This window comes from Oncorhynchus nerka, linkage group LG6, assembly GCF_034236695.1.
Source record: "Oncorhynchus nerka isolate Pitt River linkage group LG6, Oner_Uvic_2.0, whole genome shotgun sequence".
In the NCBI taxonomy this organism is placed as follows: Eukaryota; Metazoa; Chordata; class Actinopteri; order Salmoniformes; family Salmonidae; genus Oncorhynchus; species Oncorhynchus nerka.
Window position 1 is genome coordinate 18,453,996 of NC_088401.1, and position 19,219 is coordinate 18,473,214.

The 19,219-nt window shown below is 44.2% G+C and overlaps 1 protein-coding gene across 2 annotated transcripts; it reads left to right on the top strand.

Moving 5' to 3' along the window:
* Positions 1 to 6,364: 6,364 nt before the first annotated feature.
* Positions 6,365 to 12,900, top strand: si:ch211-161h7.8 (thiosulfate:glutathione sulfurtransferase). Of its 2 annotated transcripts, none has more exons than XM_029662689.2 (4): positions 6,365 to 6,741; positions 12,029 to 12,151; positions 12,270 to 12,432; positions 12,558 to 12,900. In XM_029662689.2, exons 1-4 carry the CDS (start codon positions 6,591 to 6,593, stop codon positions 12,610 to 12,612), a joined length of 492 nt encoding a protein of 163 aa, XP_029518549.1. In that variant the 5' UTR covers positions 6,365 to 6,590; the 3' UTR covers positions 12,613 to 12,900. The 2 variants fall into 2 exon arrangements, with proteins under 2 accessions (XP_029518549.1, XP_029518550.1); XM_029662690.2 differs by lacking the exon at positions 6,365 to 6,741 and adding an exon at positions 11,751 to 11,914.
* The last annotated feature ends 6,319 nt before the right edge of the window (positions 12,901 to 19,219 follow it).

Below are 19,219 nucleotides of genomic sequence, written 5' to 3' on the forward strand. Positions count from 1 at the left end.
TACACACAAATCTAAGTAAAGGGATGGAATAAGAATATGTACATATAAATATATGGATGAGCATTGACAGAGTGGCATAGCCAAGATGCAATAGATGGTATAAAATATATTATATACATATGGGATGAGTAAACATCATTATTAAAGTGGCATTAATAAAGTGACTAGTGATCCATTTCTTAGAGTGGCCAATGATTTCAAGTCTGTATGTAGGCAGCAGCCTCTCTGCGTTAGTGATGGCTGATGGCCTTGAGATAGAAGCTATTTTTCAGTCTCTCGGTCCCAGCTTTGATGCACCTGTACTGACCTCGCCTTCTGGATGGTAGCGGGGTGAACAGGCAGCGGCTCAGGTGGTTGTTGTCCTTGATGATCATTTTGTCCTTCCTGTGACATCAGGTGCTGTAGGTGTCCTGGAGGGCAGGTAGTTTTCCCCCGGTGATGCGTTGTGCAGACCGCACCACCATCTGGAGAGCCCTGCGGTTGTGGGCGATGCAGTTGCCATACCATGCAGTGAAGTTTGTGAGGGTTTCAGGTGACAAGTCAAATTTCTTCAGCTTTCTGAGGTTGAAGAGGTGCTGTTGCATCTTCTTCACCACACTGTCTGTGTGGGTGGACCATTTCAGTTTGTCCATGATGTGTATGCCGAGGAACTTAAAACTTTCTACCTTCTCCACTGCTGTCCCATCGATGTGGATAAGGTGGTGCTCCCTCTGCTGTTTCCTGAAGTCCACGATAATCTCCTTTGTTTTGTTGACATTGAGTGAGAGGTTGTTTTCCTGACACCACACTCCGAGTGCCCTCACCTCCTCCCTAGAGGCTGTCTCGTTGTTGTTGGTAATCAAGCCTACTACTGTTGTGTCGTCTGCAAACTTGATGATCGAGTCGGAGGCGTGCATGGCCACACAGTCAGGAGTGAACAGGGAGTACAGGAGGGGGCTGAGCACGCACCCTTGTGGGGCCCCAGTGTTGAGGATCAGCGAAGTGGAGATGTTGTTTCCTGCCTTCACCACCTGGGGGGTGGCCCGTCAGGAGGTCCAGGACCCAATCGCACAGGATGGGGTTGAGACCCAGGGCCTCAAGCTTAATGATGAGCTTGGAGGGTACTATGGTGTTGAATGCTGAGCTGTAGTAAATGAACAGCATTCTTACATAGGTATTCCTCTTCTCCAGATGGGATAGGGCAGTGTGCAGTGTGATTGCAATTGCATCATCTGTGGACCTATTGGGGCGGTATGCAAATTGCAGTGGGTCTAGGGTGACAGGTAAGGTGGAGGTGAATTAATCCTTGACTAGTCTCTCAAAGCACTTCATGATGACAGAAGTGAGTGCTACGGGGCGATAGTCATTCAGTTCAGTTACCTTTACCTTCTTGGGTACAGGAACAATGGTGGCCATCTTGAAGTATGTGGGGACAGCAGACTGGGATAGGGAGAGATTGAATATGTCCGTAAACACACCAGCCAACTGATCTGCGCATGCTCTGAGGACGTGGTAGGGATGCCATCTGGGCCGGCAGCCTTGCGAGGGTTATCCACTGTATTGTAATGACCTCTGAACAGTGGGAGGGGGCTTCAAAAGCCTCTGCATTTGGGTGGGGTCAGCCGTGAAACTCTCCTGACATTTTTGGGCTCAAGGGCTTTGACACCTCTCACTGCTAATTGCAGTCAGATATGTTCTGTCCTAGCAAGCTTGGTAGCCTTACCTTAGCATTCAGTCCTTATAAATAAAATATATAATTGTATTGTATTTTTCTTCTTGGCTTTAAAAGTAGATTCAGACTAGACATTACTCACTCAGTTCCAGGTTAGATGGTGTTTTCAGGTTTATGTTGTTTGTTTGCCAGAGCACCCTCTGTATAGCTTGGAAATAAGAGTCTTGGTAGTATGAATCCTTCCAGGAAATGTTTTCCAAAATCACATTGTAGGTTTGGAGTTTTGATTTGGAGTGAAGGTTATGTTGTGGGGGGTAGTATCCTGTATATGTCCTGGTGACATAGTGAAGGTTATGTTGTGGAGGGTAGTATCCTGTATATGTCCTGGTGACATAGTGAAGGTTATGTTGTGGAGGGTAGTATCCTGTATATGTCCTGGTGACATAGTGAAGGTTATGTTGTGGAGGGTAGTATCCTGTATATGTCCTGGTGACATAGTGAAGGTTATGTTGTGGAGGGTAGTATCTTGTATATGTCCTGGTGACATAGTGAAGGTTATGTTGTGGAGGGTAGTATCTTGTATATGTCCTGGTGACATAGTGAAGGTTATGTTGTGGAGGGTAGTATCTTGTATATGTCCTGGTGACATAGTGAAGGTTATGTTGTGGAGGGTAGTATCCTGTATATGTCCTTGTGACATAGTGAAGGTTTTGTTGTGGAGGGTAGTATCTTGTATATGTCCTGGTGACATAGTGAAGGTTATGTTGTGGAGGGTAGTATCTTGTATATGTCCTGGTGACATAGTGAAGATTATGTTGTGGAGGGTAGTATCTTGTATATGTCCTGGTGACATAGTGAAGGTTATGTTGTGGAGGGTAGTATCTTGTATATGTCCTGGTGACATAGTGAAGGTTATGTTGTGGAGGGTAGTATCCTGTATATGTCCTTGTGACATAGTGAAGGTTTTGTTGTGGAGGGTAGTATCTTGTATATGTCCTGGTGACATAGTGAAGGTTATGTTGTGGAGGGTAGTATCTTGTATATGTCCTGGTGACATAGTGAAGATTATGTTGTGGAGGGTAGTATCTTGTATATGTCCTGGTGACATAGTGAAGGTTATGTTGTGGAGGGTAGTATCTTGTATATGTCCTGGTGACATAGTGAAGGTTATGTTGTGGAGGGTAGTATCCTGTATATGTTCTTGCAGAAAAATTCAAGTTTATCTAACTCTAAATCTATCTTTATGTAAAAACATGATAAAAAATGTGGGCGCTCATCTGCTCAATTCAATTCAAGGGCTTTATTGGCATGGGAAACATATGTTAACATTGCCAAAGCAAGTGAAATAGATAATAAACAAAAGTGAAATAAACAATAAAAAATGAACAGTAAACATTAAAGAAGTTCCAAAAGAATAAAGACATTTCAAATGTCATACTATGTCTATACAGTGTTGTAACTCTCTCTCTCTCTCCCTTTCCTCTGTGCAAGCTCCCACTCATTCACTGATAACTCAGAGCCACACAGAATGTGATAGGGACAGCTGAAAGATAGGAGAGACGTGTGGCAGCGCAAAATTCAAGTCAAAATTATTTTTCTAATCCAGTTTTTAATACAGTCAAATATATCATAATCTGTGTGTACCTATGAATGCATAAATGAATATACATATTGCCACAGGTCTGAGCCCTCACCTAGCCTATAGATGCACCAAGTTAAGGCATACATACAGGCCCATACACAAGTCATTTTCATTCATGTTCACCTCAGTTAGGCTTACATCATGCCGGTATTATGATGCTGATGGTCTGTCGGGTCTGACGGTTTCTACCGTTGTGGCTAGATTGAGTACAGCTCCATCTAGTTGTCGCGTCAGGGACAACAGTTATTGATAACAAGGATTTTATCTAATCCTAACACTAACCCTTTTCTCTAACCTTAAACTCATTCTCCTAACCTGCTACGTAAATTCTCCTACACTGATACTCAGTGGCAATTTTAGCATGTAAATCTTGGTGGGGCAAAAACAAATAAAAAAGTGGGATCCATGGCAGCAAAGTCACTACACAACAAAACACTAAACAATACATTAATTGCACTATAACAGTGACAAATGGTGCCCACAAAACACCTGCATAAAGCTGTCCCAACATCTTACCACTGCTACACCTGGCTATCAGCGGAGCCTTGTCTGGCAGCGAAACGGTTCATTCAGCCTCATTTACTGCCTTAAAAAAAACATAGCTGATATGGCTGACTTGCTTAAACAAATGTGGTTTCTAATGACAATTGAGATGTACAAACTATGGCATAATGGGATGACAATCGGATAAGAGGCAATCCGTAATTTCAATTAAGACATTGATGAGCGAGCTAGGACAGACATAGTCAATATAACTATTTGTTTAGCACTTTTGAAATGTACAGCGACACAATTCAGAACATGGGCCGTTCTTACAGTGTTCTCATTGTACACCAAGTCAGAACTGTAGGATAAATAAAGGGGGCATATAAACAGACAATGAAAGTTCTTACAATATTAAATGACTACATTTTTCTAAAACAAGTTATAGGCTACATGTGCACCACCAAGTTAGAACAGTAGGCAAAATTAAGAGGGGTAAAAATACCAAATTATTAGGGTGAGGAACATGGGCTACTAACATCTTATTACACAACATTATCTTAGTATTACTTTCTTAGCTACAGGATACATATCTCCCTGGCATATTGCATAATTTATGCAGCAGCATACAGCATACTCATCTTGCTGTGTTGTACTCACTTGAACAGAAAGGTAGCGCGGAGGTCCTTTGTGGGCAAATTTTATCATGAAAGTCTGACATTCTCTGGATTTATGGTGCGTTCACAACAACTGGGAACTCTGAAAAAGTCGAATCATGATGACGTCATTTATCTTTAGGTCGGAGCTCTAGAAAGAGGCCGGATTTACAATTCCGTGTTGGATGACCGTTCAAAACGTATTTTCTCAGTCGAAGCTTGTTTATTCCCGACTTCCCAGTTGTCTTGAACTCACTGAAGTCAAGTTATCGCAGTTCCGATTTAACAGTTATTTTGAATGCGGCACAAATCATGCTTCATTGACAGCATGGCCAATGTTGAATGTTTATCATTTTAAACTTGGACCACACAGCCACTCCACTGAATATCAGGTGAGTGATTGCTTTGCAATGCTTGCAGTTAGCCACTGTCACTGATTTCTTCCAAACCACTCATTGTTGAATTTGCAATTTCCAACTTGTTGTGTAATGTTTATGTCCAATGGTCAATGAGCACTGATAAGTTTATCTATAATTTCTCTTTATTATTTATCTTCATATGACAAGGATTAAAAAGTATTTGCCAGTAGATTGTCGACTTGATACATGATGATGACTGCTAGCTAAGATTTTTAAAGTATGATGTTGACATGATCAGTCCAATCAAAGATACTGTAGATATAATGTGATTTGACGTAATTTTATCTGTAGCCAATAACCTTGTGCCTTCTTGGATGGGCACTTCTAATGTAACTCTATGGCAGCACCCAAGGAGCTAGAATTCTCTAGCTCTACCCTTTGACTTGGTGGTGATGTAGTGTTCCCATGAGTGACAGAACACTGGGCCAATCACGGCGCAACGCTGCATATTTTCTGCTGGCTTGCCCCATCATCACAGAAAGCACTGAGCTAAGCTGAAAGACCTGCATTTTGGAGCTGTATTAACTCAATGATATATATATTTTACATTGTTTACAAAACTGATATGTGACACATATTAATGGCAAAATTACATACAAAACAGGCAAGCCCCCCCTCCCACACAATTTTTTAAATTACATTTTTGGTATTTCATTTTTTTTAGGTATAAATGTGGGGCTCAAAACAGCCCCACCTGCCCTGAATGATGGGTCACCCCTGCTACGTTAATTATCCAAACCTGATACATTAATTATCCTAACCTGTCACATTAATTATCCTAACCTGACATTAATTATCCTAACCTGCCATGTTAATTATCCTAACCTGTCACGTTAATGATCCTAACCTGACACATGAATTCTCCTAACCTGTCGTTAATTATTCTAACCTGCTATATAAACAAACCATCAGACACGACAACCCATCGGTGTCAGCACGCTGGCAGACCGCTGATGTAGAAGTAGGCCTTTGTAACTTTTTAGGGCCCAAACCAAGTTTGGCATTTTCTGTTTTGTCCTGCACTGTAAATAATTCCCATGCACTGCACTGGAACTCAACATATTGCTTGTAAAATAGGCTAAACTAGAACAATGCTCAAGGTTCCTTTCTGTAGAAGATAAGATAAAATACACTTTATTAGTCCACGCCAGGTGAGAATTTGTCGTTTGGGCGTTCCCTTTCTCGTGCTCCGTCTGGCCAGAAAAAAATACCAAGTGCGATGTCTCGCTTATCTTTGGTCACGTTCGTGTGGGTGAAACAAAAATACATTAATTAGAGCCAATAGAGCCTCCCACAATGCAGGCGATAGCTGCAGGATGAAATTGGTGAAGAACTGCAGCAACCTGCAGTAAAAAAACTAGACGTTTTTTTTGTGAAGTTCATGCAGTAGGCGCAAGTCGGGCAATTTGTATTCCCGGAATGCAACACACGTTGAAAGGCAGTGATCAACGATGGTCACCTACTTAACAAAAGTAATCTGCTCGAACGCGCCCATTCACTAAGGCCCTAATTCCTAGAACTCATAAATCGACGCATTGCCTCTTTCTTATCTTTCTCGATAATATGACTTGAGATAGGCATGGCCGAATTTCTCAACACTTTAACAAATGGTTAGGGTACGTGCACTCTTGAAACATTGTTAACACGTATTTGTCGGCAGAGGGCAGAAAGAAAATACTGTGTAATACATTTATGATACAAAGTAGTTTGTTCCTTTGCTTACAACGGGAAGCCGGTCTATGGTCAACATGGTGTCCGGTCTGCTGTTACGGAGAATATTTCTGACCGTTGCGGAAACCAGCAGCCGCGTTTCGCTCGGTATGAGAGGCCAATGGTGTGGTTTCACGACCTCAACAACCAGATTCAGCGAGTCCTCCTTGCCCAACCCCGGTAGGCTATAATGCTTCCATCTGTCACGGTCACCATTCTTCTTGAGGCCTGTCAATTTGGTTAATCAGTTGTTCAACCTGAATCCAACATAGACCTAGTTGTTGTTCAATGTGACTGCGCTATATAAATCCGTGCCTATGTGTTACCAATGTCATCATATAGCCTAAGGCACCTTTTGAGTATTAATTTAAGGGCAATCTGCGATTGATACAACAATTTTGGACCTTTGAATTAATTATATATAGCCTACCCATTGACAGTGCTTAAAATGTATGCACTGTGCAGAAATCACTCCACTAGTTCCTGGTTGCTAAAATACTAATAGTTTTCCTAATTTCAGTTTGTGACAAAACAAGCAACTATAGTAGAGAATCATTGCACCATCTAAACCAATGTGAAATATATTTTCCATAACCAAAACTATTTTATATTAAGCTACTTGAAGCCGGTGTGCAAAACCGAAGTTCAAGACGCAAAACCTAAACTTAAGGGAAACATAGAAATAGCGCACTTAGACCGCTTCTTAGTGGCTTCCACTTTTCAATGTGAATTTGGTCAGGTAGCCCAAAAAGTTACATATTGCAGCTTTAATTTGAGCCACCTCTCAGTTTTGGACTGCTTCATTCCAGAACATATTGAATCATTTTCAATGCAATGTAAAAGTTAATTGGAATTGCCTTCTAGTAAAACAGGAAAATGCTCATCCAGAGGCGATGCTCCTAGTAGCCGGACAATATTGCAGGGAAACTTCAATTTGTTTTACTTAATTTCTACCAGCATGTTAAATGTGCAACCAGAGGGAAAAAACTCTAGGCCACTGTAACGGATGTGAAACGGCTAGCTTAGTTAGCGGTGCGCGCTAAATAGCCTTTCAATCGGTGACGTCACTTGCTCTGAGACCTTGAAGTAGTAGTTCCCCTTGCTCTGCAAGGGCCGCGGCTTTTGTGGAGCGATGGGTAACGATGCTTCGTGGGTGACTGTTGTTGATGTGTGCAGAGGGTCCCTGGTTTGAGCCTGGGTATGGGCGAGGGGACGGTCTAAAGTTATACTGTTACACCACCTTTACTCAGAGACGCATACAAAGCTCTCCCTTGCCCTCCATTTGTCAAATCTGACCATAATGATATCCTCCTGATTCCTGCTTACAAGCAAAAACTAAAGCGGGAAGTACCAGTGACTCAATAAGGAAGTGGTCAGAGGACACAGATGCTAATTCTGCTATGCCCTCCGACAAAACCATCAAAGAGCCAAAGCGTCAATACAGGACTAAGATTGAATCATACTACACCAGCTCGAGTGTTCGTCGGTTGTAGCAGGGCTTGCAAACTATTACGGACTACAAAGGGAAACACAGCTGCCCAGTGATACAAGCCTACCAGAAGAGCTAAATAACTAATATGCTCGCTTCGAGGAAAGCAACACTGAATCATGCATGAGAGCATCGCCTGTTCCGGATGACTGTGTTATCACGCTCTCTGTAGCCGATGTGGGTAAGATCTTTTAAACAGGTCAACATTCACAGGGCCAGACGGATTATTTGTACTCTGAGCATGCACTGACCAACTGGCAAGTGTCTTCACTGACATTTTCAACCTGTCTGAAGCCATTATTTTCAACTGAGTCTGAAGCCATTCTTGTGATTATTGTTACTTGCCATTGTAATTGTTTGTAAGCTTGTGTAGTCTAAAATTAATATATGATTGTATGCTATCCATTTGTTGTTTGTTTGCTGTTCTTTGTATGCCATTTTAATAATTGAGAAGTAACCAATAATATTAGGCCACTCTTGGCCATGATTACAGACACCTGTGTCTTTTGACACTATATAAACGAGTAATTCCGCAGTGTTTGTGATTATACCCTGATGACGGCTTGGCTGTTGGTAATTAAATTTTTGCATCTGAGCTCCTAGAGTGTGCAGCTCTTTTATTTTCAAGTTTTCTACTCCGCTAGCCAGCACCTCACCTAAATAGGTTTGCGTTTCTTTTTCTTCTAGATGAGTCTTTAATACCAACATGTTTCAAGCAGAACACCATAGTCCCTGTGCCCAAGAACACCAAGGTTACCTGCCAAGGTAACCATGAAGTGCTTTGAAAGGCTGGCTATGGCTCACATCAGCACCATTATTCCAGAAACCCTAGACTCTCTCCAATTTGCATACTTCCCTAACAGATCCACAATGATGAAATCTATTGCACTCCACACTGCCCTTTCCCACCTGGACAAAAGAACACCTATGTGAGAATGCTATTCATTGACTACAGCTCAGCGTCCAACACCATAGTGCCCTCAAAGCTCCTCACTAAGCTAAGGACCCTGGGACTAAACACCTCGCTGTGCAACTGGATCCTGGACTTCCTGACAGGCCGCCCCCAGGTGGTGAGGGTAGGTAACAACACATCCGCCACACTGATCCTCAACACTGGTTCCCCAGGGGTGTGTGCTCAGTCCCCTCCTGTGCCCCCTGTTCACCATGACTGCATGGTCAAGCATGACTCCAAACCATCATTAAGTTTGCTGATGACACAACAGTGGTAGGCCTGATCACTGACAATGATGAGGCAGCCTATAGGGATAAGGCCAGAGACCTGGCAGAGTGGTACCAGGATAACAAACTCTCCCTCAATGTGATCAAGACAAAGGAGATGAAAAGATTTGGCATGGCCCTCAGATCCTCAAAAGCTTCTACAGCTGCACCATCAAGAGCATCCTGATTGGTTGCATCACCACCTGGTATGGCAACTGCTCGGCCTCCGACCGCAGGGCACTACAGAGGGTAGTGCGTGTGTCCCAGTACATCACTGGGGCCAAGCTTCCTGCCATCTAGGACCTCTATACCAGGTGGTGTAAGAGGAATGCCCCAACAATTGCCAAGGACTCCCGCCACCCTAAGTCATACACTTATCTTTCTGCTATTGCACGGCAAGCGGTACCGGAGCTCCAAGTCTAGTTTTTTTAAATAAATCTTAATACTGCATGGTTGGTTAAGGGCTTGTAAATAAGCATTTCACTGTAAGGTCTACACCGTTCTATTCGGCGTATGTGACAAATAACATTTTGATTTGATGTTCGAGAACAACACTGATTGGCTGACTGGCCAAATGTTTGCCAATTGTGGTGAGAGATGGCAGAATTGTAATTCGTAACATCATACGAAATGGATGATGCACTGAAATAAATAATAATAAATGAAACAATTCAGAATACTACACCAGGAGTAGGCTTATAACTTCGCCACAGAGGATCCTAGCTGTTGATTGTGTGTAGCCCAATCACAAGGCATAGCCTACAGTGGGGAACTTGCTGCAAATCTTTCAGTGAACAGCATACAGCCAAAACAGGCCTTTCGCAATATTTCAAAAACAATCACAGGAAAACACAGGTTGGAAAGCAAATGGCTCCTGCTGATCAAAGGGAAGACTTTTTCATCTGTAAATTTCAGAATGTGGGGACATGTCCCCCCCGTCCCATGTGAAAGTTGCGCCCCTGCATATACAGGTTAAAGGACTTTTTACCCATATAATACAGTGGTTTTGTTGTTTTCACTCGTCTATTGTAGACACATTCACTTTTTTAATTTTATAAACAATGTCTGAGTCTAGTTATCTAGCTTTGAATGTCATGATCAGTCCTGATGTTCCCAATTCCAACAACTCCCAAGATTCCCCTCTCTCTAACTAGGTGGAGTGGGCAGTGTGTGGGTGGAACCTTGTTTAACACGTAGGTGTCAAAAGGGCTTCAACCTCATCAAATATAAAACCGGAGAGATTATTTCACAAATGTTTGAGTGACGAAAAGCAGCTCGCAGCCATGCTCTGTGCTCTCATGTCTGGTCATTGAGCCCAAGCGGAGTTGCTGCTATACTCACTCAGAGCAGCCACGAGCAGAACACATGCAGAGCGAACGGCGCGCAGGTAGTGGGTGACACAGAGAAAAGCTGCTAATGGATTTAGGTGTACTAACAGGAAGTTATTTCTAGTTTCGGGCAGAAGCAATCGTGTCTGAGTAGGGTCTTAACGTAGCAGGCATGGGTAGGGTCTTAACGTAGCAGGCATGGGTAGGGTCTTAACGTAGCAGGCATGGGTAGGGCTCAGGCAGGGATCTAGTAAAAATTGGTCACAGAAGATAATTAGAATTAAACCCCAAAAAATCTGGACCCTAGGATGCTAAAAATGTTCCATGTGTGGAATTTATAAGTGCCTCTACTCTACTGCTCAGTGCTCTATGCCACTACGCAAATGCGGTGACATGCATTGCGTTATTATGAAGGGATTTTTTTGGGTTCCTTTGCCACCAGAGCTCCCAAGGAGAATGAAAAGACCCCCTCTCGCGCTCACTTTTTGTTCCGGCACCTCCTGATTTACACATTTAAGCACTACCCATTGATTGTTGAAGAATATAACTTATAAATGCCTCATGAACTTACTCATACCCCATACAACTGTCATGCCCCATCAGAACCCAAAATACAAGCTTGTTTTACTCCATTGTTTGTAATGTAGTTTTAACAGAGTTCGTTTACAATGATCCTTTTGATCTCATGGTTAGTCAGTGCTAGCATCCATAACTCTGTCTATGAATTTGAGAGTGGAAACATTTATCCAGCCACATCACTCAGCTTTTTACCAATACAGTGACGGGGTATCTGCTTTGTGATCATTTGAATGGCAGATTTCCTCTTTAAGGAAACTAGTTAAAGGCTATTTAATTGCAGCATTTCTGCTGTAGCCATATTGGTGACTGGTTCCATGACATGCTCCCTAACATGCTCTTGTTTTCAAATGCTCACCTAGAGTAGCAAAACATAATTAGAATGGCTGATGAGTGGATTGGTTGGTTAGCCCAGATGTTAGGACTAACTGGAAAAAAAAGGTAATCAGCACTTTCCAGTAAAGTGTGTGTGTGTGTGTGTGTGTGAATGGATCTGCTGCCATGCAGTTTGTGATTGGGCCTGGTTCAAGTGATTCATTCATTGGCTTATTCATACTTTTCAACTATAGACTGTGTTTGGGGGTCCAGCACTATAGTCAACCTTTGTAACACAGCCTGCCTCTCATCCTCTATTAGTAAACCTCTGTCCCGAACAGTTTAGTTTCACTGAATTCACCACCAGTAGGATCATTTTGGCTGAAATTGTTCCTGGTTTACGAGTCTTTATTTCAAGCAATGGATGGTGAGTCCAGGTTTATCAAGGTTTTAACAACAGACAACAATGTATATTGATGGGACAGGGGATATGATTATGGAATAGCAGTGAACCCATTATAGTGGTGTGTGTGTGTCTCAGATTCGGTGGTGAGCTACAAGCAGCTGAAGAACATGTTGTCCACTCACAACATCCAGCTGTTTGATGTCCGCAACCAAGATGAGTTCATGGCTGGACGCATCCCGGACTCTGTAAACATCCCATGTGAGTAGACTACACAAATCATGGTGTATATTAACCTATCAAAGGTGTGTGTTTTTATGTGTACTGTATCTGTGCATGCGCGCAATCTCTACTAATGTTCAGCGTGTGGGTCTGTCAGTGAGCCAGCTGGAGGAATCTCTAAAGCTGTCACCAGAGCACTTCCAGCTGCAGTTTGAGGTGAAGGCTCCTGGGAAAGATGATGACAACCTTGTCTTCCACTGCCAGAAGGGCCGGAGGAGCGCCGAAGCTCTAGCCATCGCCCGACAACTGGGCTTCAACAGGTATAACACACTTTAACTCACCTGGCATACCTTATTAGGGTATGTGTGGACATACAGTATTCTCATATACACATACTGGAAGACACCTGAAAGATCTCCCCCTGTCTCCTCCCCTTCTCTCCTAGGGTTCGGCACTATCAGGGGGGGTACAGTGAATGGGCCGCACATGAGGGAAAGTGAGTCACTTTACATCCATAACGGAGTTCTGGTCCAGCCCTATAACTCCTCTAGTCTGAGTACTGCACCAGAAAACCAAGACCGAAACACACGTCTTAGAGGACTCAAGTTTTGAGGTACTGTTCCTGACTGATTGACCTCAGTTATCTATGACAACTAACTTACTTGGAAGAGGTTGTTCTGCATCCTTATTTCCTACCTCATTTGGCTGAAAGACTGATGTGAAATGTAAAAGGCAAGATCATAAACTGAGAGACTTACTTCATCAATAAAGTCAATATTTAAGATTTATATGGTTGTATTACTGTTTATTTTATGCAGGAATTTTACATAAATGGAACAATTAACAATGACATACAGTACCAGTCAAAAGTTTAGACACACCTACTCATTCAAGGGTTTCTTTATGTGTACTATTTTCTACATTGTAGAATAATAGTGAAGACATCAAAACTATGAAATGACACATGGAATCATGTAGTAACCAAAAAGTGTTAAACACATCAAGGGTTTCTCCACACATCGCGCCGACAGAAACAAACATCTTTCTGGTAAGAAGAGTGGCGGGGGCGTATGCCTCATGACTAACGAGACATGGTGTTATGAAGGAAACGTACAGGAACTCAAATCCTTCTGTTCACCTGATTTAGAATTCCTCACAATCAAATGTAGACCGCATTATCTTCCAAGAGAATTCTCTTCGATTATAATCACAGCCGTATATATCCCCCCCCAAGCAGACACATCGATGGCTCTGAACGAACTTTATTTAACTCTTTGCAAACTGGAAACCATTTATCCGGAGGCTGCATTCATTGTAGCTGGGGATTTTAACAAAGCTAATCTGAAAACAAGACTCCCTAAATTTTATCAGCATATCGATTGCGCAACCAGGGGTGGTAAAACCTTGGATCATTGTTACTCTAACTTCCGCGACGCATATAAGGCCCTGCCCCGCCCCCCTTTCAGAAAAGCTGACCACGACTCCATTTTGTTGATCCCTGCCTACAGGCAGAAACTTAAACAAGAGGCTCCCACGCTGAGGTCTGTCCAACGCTGGTCAGACCAAGCTGACTCCACACTCCAAGACTGCTTCCATCACGTGGACTGGGACATGTTTCGTATTGCGTCAGATAAAAATATTGACGAATACGCTGATTCAGTGTGCGAGTTCATTAGAACGTGCGTTGAATATGTCGTTCCCATAGCAACGATAAAAACATTCCCTAACCAGAAACCGTGGATTGATGGCAGCATTCGCGTGAAACTGAAAGCGCGAACCACTGCTTTTAATCAGGGCAAGGTGTCTGGCAACATGACCGAATACAAACAGTGCAGCTATTCCCTCCCCAAGGCTATTAAACAAGCTAAGCGTCAGTACAGAGACAAAGTAGAATCTCAATTCAACGGCTCAGACACAAGAGGCATGTGGCAGGGTCTACAGTCAATCACGGACTACAAGAAGAAACCCAGCCCAGTCACGGACCAGGATGTCTTGCTCCCAGGCAGACTAAATAACTTTTTTGCCCGCTTTGAGGACAATACAGTGCCACTGACACAGCCTGCAACGAAAACATGCGGTCTCTCCTTCACTGCAGCCGAGGTGAGTAAGACATTTAAACGTGTTAACCCTCGCAAGGCTGCAGGTCCAGACGGCATCCCCAGCCGCGCCCTCAGAGCATGCGCAGACCAGCTGGCCGGTGTGTTTACGGACATATTCAATCAATCCCTATACCAGTCTGCTGTTCCCGCATGCTTCAAGAGGGCCACCATTGTTCCTGTTCCCAAGAAAGCTAAGGTAACTGAGCTAAACGACTACCGCCCCGTAGCACTCACTTCCGTCATCATGAAGTGCTTTGAGAGACTAGTCAAGGACCATATCACCTCCACCCTACCTGACACCCTAGACCCACTCCAATTTGCTTACCGCCCAAATAGGTCCACAGACGATGCAATCTCAACCACACTGCACACTGCCCTAACCCACCTGGACAAGAGGAATATCGGCATTCAACACCATAGTACCCTCCAAGCTCGTCATCAAGCTCGAGACCCTGGGTCTCGACCCCGCCCTGTGCAACTGGGTACTGGACTTCCTGACGGGCCGCCCCCAGGTGGTGAGGGTAGGCAACAACATCTCCTCCCCGCTGATCCTCAACACGGGGGCCCCACAAGGGTGCGTTCTGAGCCCTCTCCTGTACTCCCTGTTCACCCACGACTGCGTGGCCACGCACGCCTCCAACTCAATCATCAAGTTTGCGGACGACACAACAGTGGTAGGCTTGATTACAAACAACGACGAGACGGCCTACAGGGAGGAGGTGAGGGCCCTCGGAGTGTGGTGTCAGGAAAATAACCTCACACTCAACGTCAACAAAACTAAGGAGATGATTGTGGACTTCAGGAAACAGCAGAGGGAACACCCCCCTATCCACATCGATGGAACAGTAGTGGAGAGGGTAGCAAGTTTTAAGTTCCTCGGCATACACATCACAGACAAACTGAATTGGTCCACTCACACTGACAGCGTCGTGAAGAAGGCGCAGCAGCGCCTCTTCAACCTCAGGAGGCTGAAGAAATTCGGCTTGTCACCACAAGCACTCACAAACTTCTACAGATGCACAATTGAGAGCATCCTGGCGGGCTGTATCACCGCCTGGTACGGCAACTGCTCCGCCCTCAACCGTAAGGCTCTCCAGAGGGTAGTGAGGTCTGCACAACGCATCACCGGGGGCAAACTACCTGCCCTCCAGGACACCTACACCACCCGATGTTACAGGAAGGCCATAAAGATCATCAAGGACATCAACCACCCGAACCACTGCCTGTTCACCCCGCTATCATCCAGAAGGCGAGGTCAGTACAGGTGCATCAAAGCTGGGACCGAGAGACAGAAGCTGTTTTTCAATCTCAAGGCCATCAGACTGCTAAACAGCCACCACTAACATTGAGTGGCTGCTACCAACACACTGTCATTGACACTGACCCAACTCCAGCCACTTTAATAATGGGAATTGATGGGAAATTATGTAAATATATCACTAGCCACTTTAAACAATGCTACCTTATATAATGTTACTTACCCTACATTATTCATCTCATATGCATACGTATATACTGTACTCTACATCATCGACTGCATCCTTATGTAATACATGTATCACTAGCCACTTTAACTATGCCACTTTGTTTACTTTGTCTACATACTCATCTCATATGTATATACTGTACTCGATACCATCTACTGTATGCTGCTCTGTACCATCACTCATTCATATATCCTTATGTACATATTCTTTATCCCCTTACACTGTGTATAAGACAGTAGTTTTGGAATTGTTAGTTAGATTACTTGTTGGTTATCACTGCATTGTCGGAACTAGAAGCACAAGCATTTCGCTACACTCGCATTAACATCTGCTAACCATGTGTATGTGACAAATAAAATTTGATTTGATTATTCAAAGTAGCCACCCTTTGCTTTGACAGCTTTGCACACTCCGCATTCTCTCAACCAACTTCACCCGGAATGCTTTTCCAACAGTCTTGAAGGAGTTCTCACATGCTGAGCACTTGTTGGCTGCTTTTCCTTCACTCTGCGGTCCAACTCATCCCAAACCATTTCAATTGGGTTGAGGTCGGGGGATTGTGGCGGCCAGGTCATCTGATGCAGCACTCCGTCACTCTCCTTAGCCCTTACACAGCCTGGAGGGGTGTTGGGTCATTGTCCTGCTGTAAAGAAAAATGATAGTCCCACTAAACAGAAACCAGATGGGATGGCGTATCTCTGCAGAATGCTGTGGTGTGCCTTGAATTCTAAGTAAATCACTGACAGTGTCACCAGCAAAGCACCCCCACACCATCAAACCTCCATGCTTCACGGTGGGAACCACACATGCGGAGATCATCCTTTCGCCTTCTCTGCAGCTCACAAAGACAGGGGTTTGAACCAAAAATCTCAAAGGACATATTTCCACTGGTCTAATGTCCATTGCTTGTGTTTCTTGGCCCAAGCAAGTCTCTTCTTATTATTGGTGTCCTTCAGTAGTGGTTTCTTTGCAGCAATTCAACCATGAAGGGCTGATTCACTCAGTCTCCTCTGAACAGTTGTTGATGTGGCTGTTATTTGAACTCTGTGAAGCATTTATTTGGACTGCAATTTCTGAGGCTGGTAACTCCAATGAACTTATCCTCTGTAGCAGAGGTAACTCTGGGTCTTCCTTTCCTGTGGCGGTCCTCATGAGAGACAGTTTCATCATAGCGCTTGAGGGTTTCTGCGACTGCACTTGAAGAAACTTGAAAAGTTCTTAATTTTCTGTTTTGAGTGATCTTCATGTCTTAAAGTAATGATGGACTGTCGTTTCTCTTTGCTTATTTGAGCTGTTCTTGCCATAATATGGAGTCAGTACCATTTGGTAAAATACCATCTTCTCTATAGCACCCCTACCTTGTCACAACACAACTGTTAATGGCTCAAACGCATTAAGAAGGAAATTAATTCCACAAATGAACTTTAAACAAAGCACACCTGTTAATTGAAATGCATTCCAGGTGACTACCTCATGAAGCTGGTTGAGAGAATGCCAAGTGTGTGCAAAGCTGTCATCAAGGCGAAAGGTGTCAAATATTAAATATTTTGTTTTAACACTTTTTTGGTTACTACATGATTCCATATGTGTTATTTCATAGTTTTGATGTCTTCACTATTATTCTACAATGTAGAAAATAGTAAAAATAAAGAACCCTGAAATGAGTAGCTGTGTCCAAACTTTTGACGGGTACTGTAGGTGTGCACTTCTGTTATCAAATCAATAGTGAAACAGGTTGCAATTCACCTATTCAGCCATAAGATGGCAGCAGTGTTTTATGTACCCCATAACTTTAACATCTCCACTGATAACCATGCTCTTCTTAGTCGATTATATTGTTGTTTATGATGGTCCCCTGAGCGTTCACGGCCATTGATGTTGTTCAAACCTGCATTATGCTGACAGGGATGCAGCTGGTAAATAACAGCTGGGGTCAGCTGTCAAACACGGGGTCAGCTGTCAAACACGGGGTCAGCTGTCAAACACGGGGTCCGCTGTCAAACACGGGGTCAGCTGTCAAACACGGGGTCAGCTGTCAAACACGGGGTCAGCTGTCAAACACGGGGTCAGCTGTCAAACACGGGGTCAGCTGTCAAACACGGGGTCCGCTGTCAAACACGGGGTCAGCTGTCAAACACGGGGTCAGCTGTCAAACACGGGGTCAGCTGTCAAACACTGGGTCAGCTGTCAAACACGGGGTCCGCTGTCAAACACGGGGTCAGCCGTCAAACACTGGGTCAGCCGTCAAACACTGGGTCAGCCGTCAAACACGGGGTCAGCTGTCAAACACGGGGTCAGCTGTCAAACACTGGGTCAGCTGTCAAACACTGGGTCAGCCGTCAAACACTGGGTCAGCCGTCAAACACTGGGTCAGCCGTCAAACACGGGGTCAGCCGTCAAACACGGGGTCAGCTGTCAAACACTGGGTCAGCTGTCAAACACGGGGTCAGCTGTCAAACACGGGGTCAGCTGTCAAACACGGGGTCAGCTGTCAAACACGGGGTCAGCTGTCAAACACTGGGTCAGCTGTCAAACACTGGGTCAGCTGTCAAACACGGGGTCAGCTGTCAAACACTGGGTCAGCTGTCAAACACTGGGTCAGCTGTCAAACACGGGGTCAGCTGTCAAACACTGGGTCAGCTGTCAAACACTGGGTCAGCTGTCAAACACGGGGTCAGCTGTCAAACACTGGGTCAGCTGTCAAACACGGGGTCAAACGCGGGGTCAGCTCATGGTCTCTGCATCACCCATTCAGTAGGAAAGCTGCTCCCAGCTCTCTTTTCTTCTCTCTCTGTCATTTCTCTTTTCTCACTTTTTTTATTTTTCTCTCCCTGTTTTTCTTTCTCTCCCTCATCTCATTTTATGTGTCTGCCGGTCAATGTCAGTACAGTAGACAGTGTGATTTCCCCCCCCCCCCCTCTTGTAATGTTTACTAACTACACTGCTGATTTTTACTGGGGGGAGGAACATAAATACATATACTACTTAACTAAAACAATAATTGTCTGCCTCCCGGTTCAGCTGTCAGCGATTTGATCACTAAATGTATCAGAACATAGTAAACATTACAAACTACAGTGCAGATTTTTCCTGGGGGAGGAACAGGGCGTATAGATAGTGGGGGGGTCACAATCTCACCATTTCAAAGATGTGATGGTAGTCTCCCAGCTGGAAGGGAGTCAGGATAGATGCTGGCCTTGGTGACATGATGAAGTTGTTTTCCCTCGGCTCCGACTTACTGTTGATTGAGCCTTTCATTCCCACATATTCTCCTGCTAGTCTGCTCTAATGCTAGCTGACACTGAGCAGCTTTCATAGTCCGCAGTTCTGCAGAGGGAGCACCACCCTATCCACGCTATCATCCAGAAGGCGAGGTCAGTACAGGTGCATCAAAGCCGGGACCGAGAGACTGAAAAACAGCTTCTATCTCAAGTCCTTCAGACTGTTAAATAGCCATCACTAGCTGGCTACCACCCAGTTACTCAACCCTGCACCTTGGAGGCTGCTGCCCTATAGACATA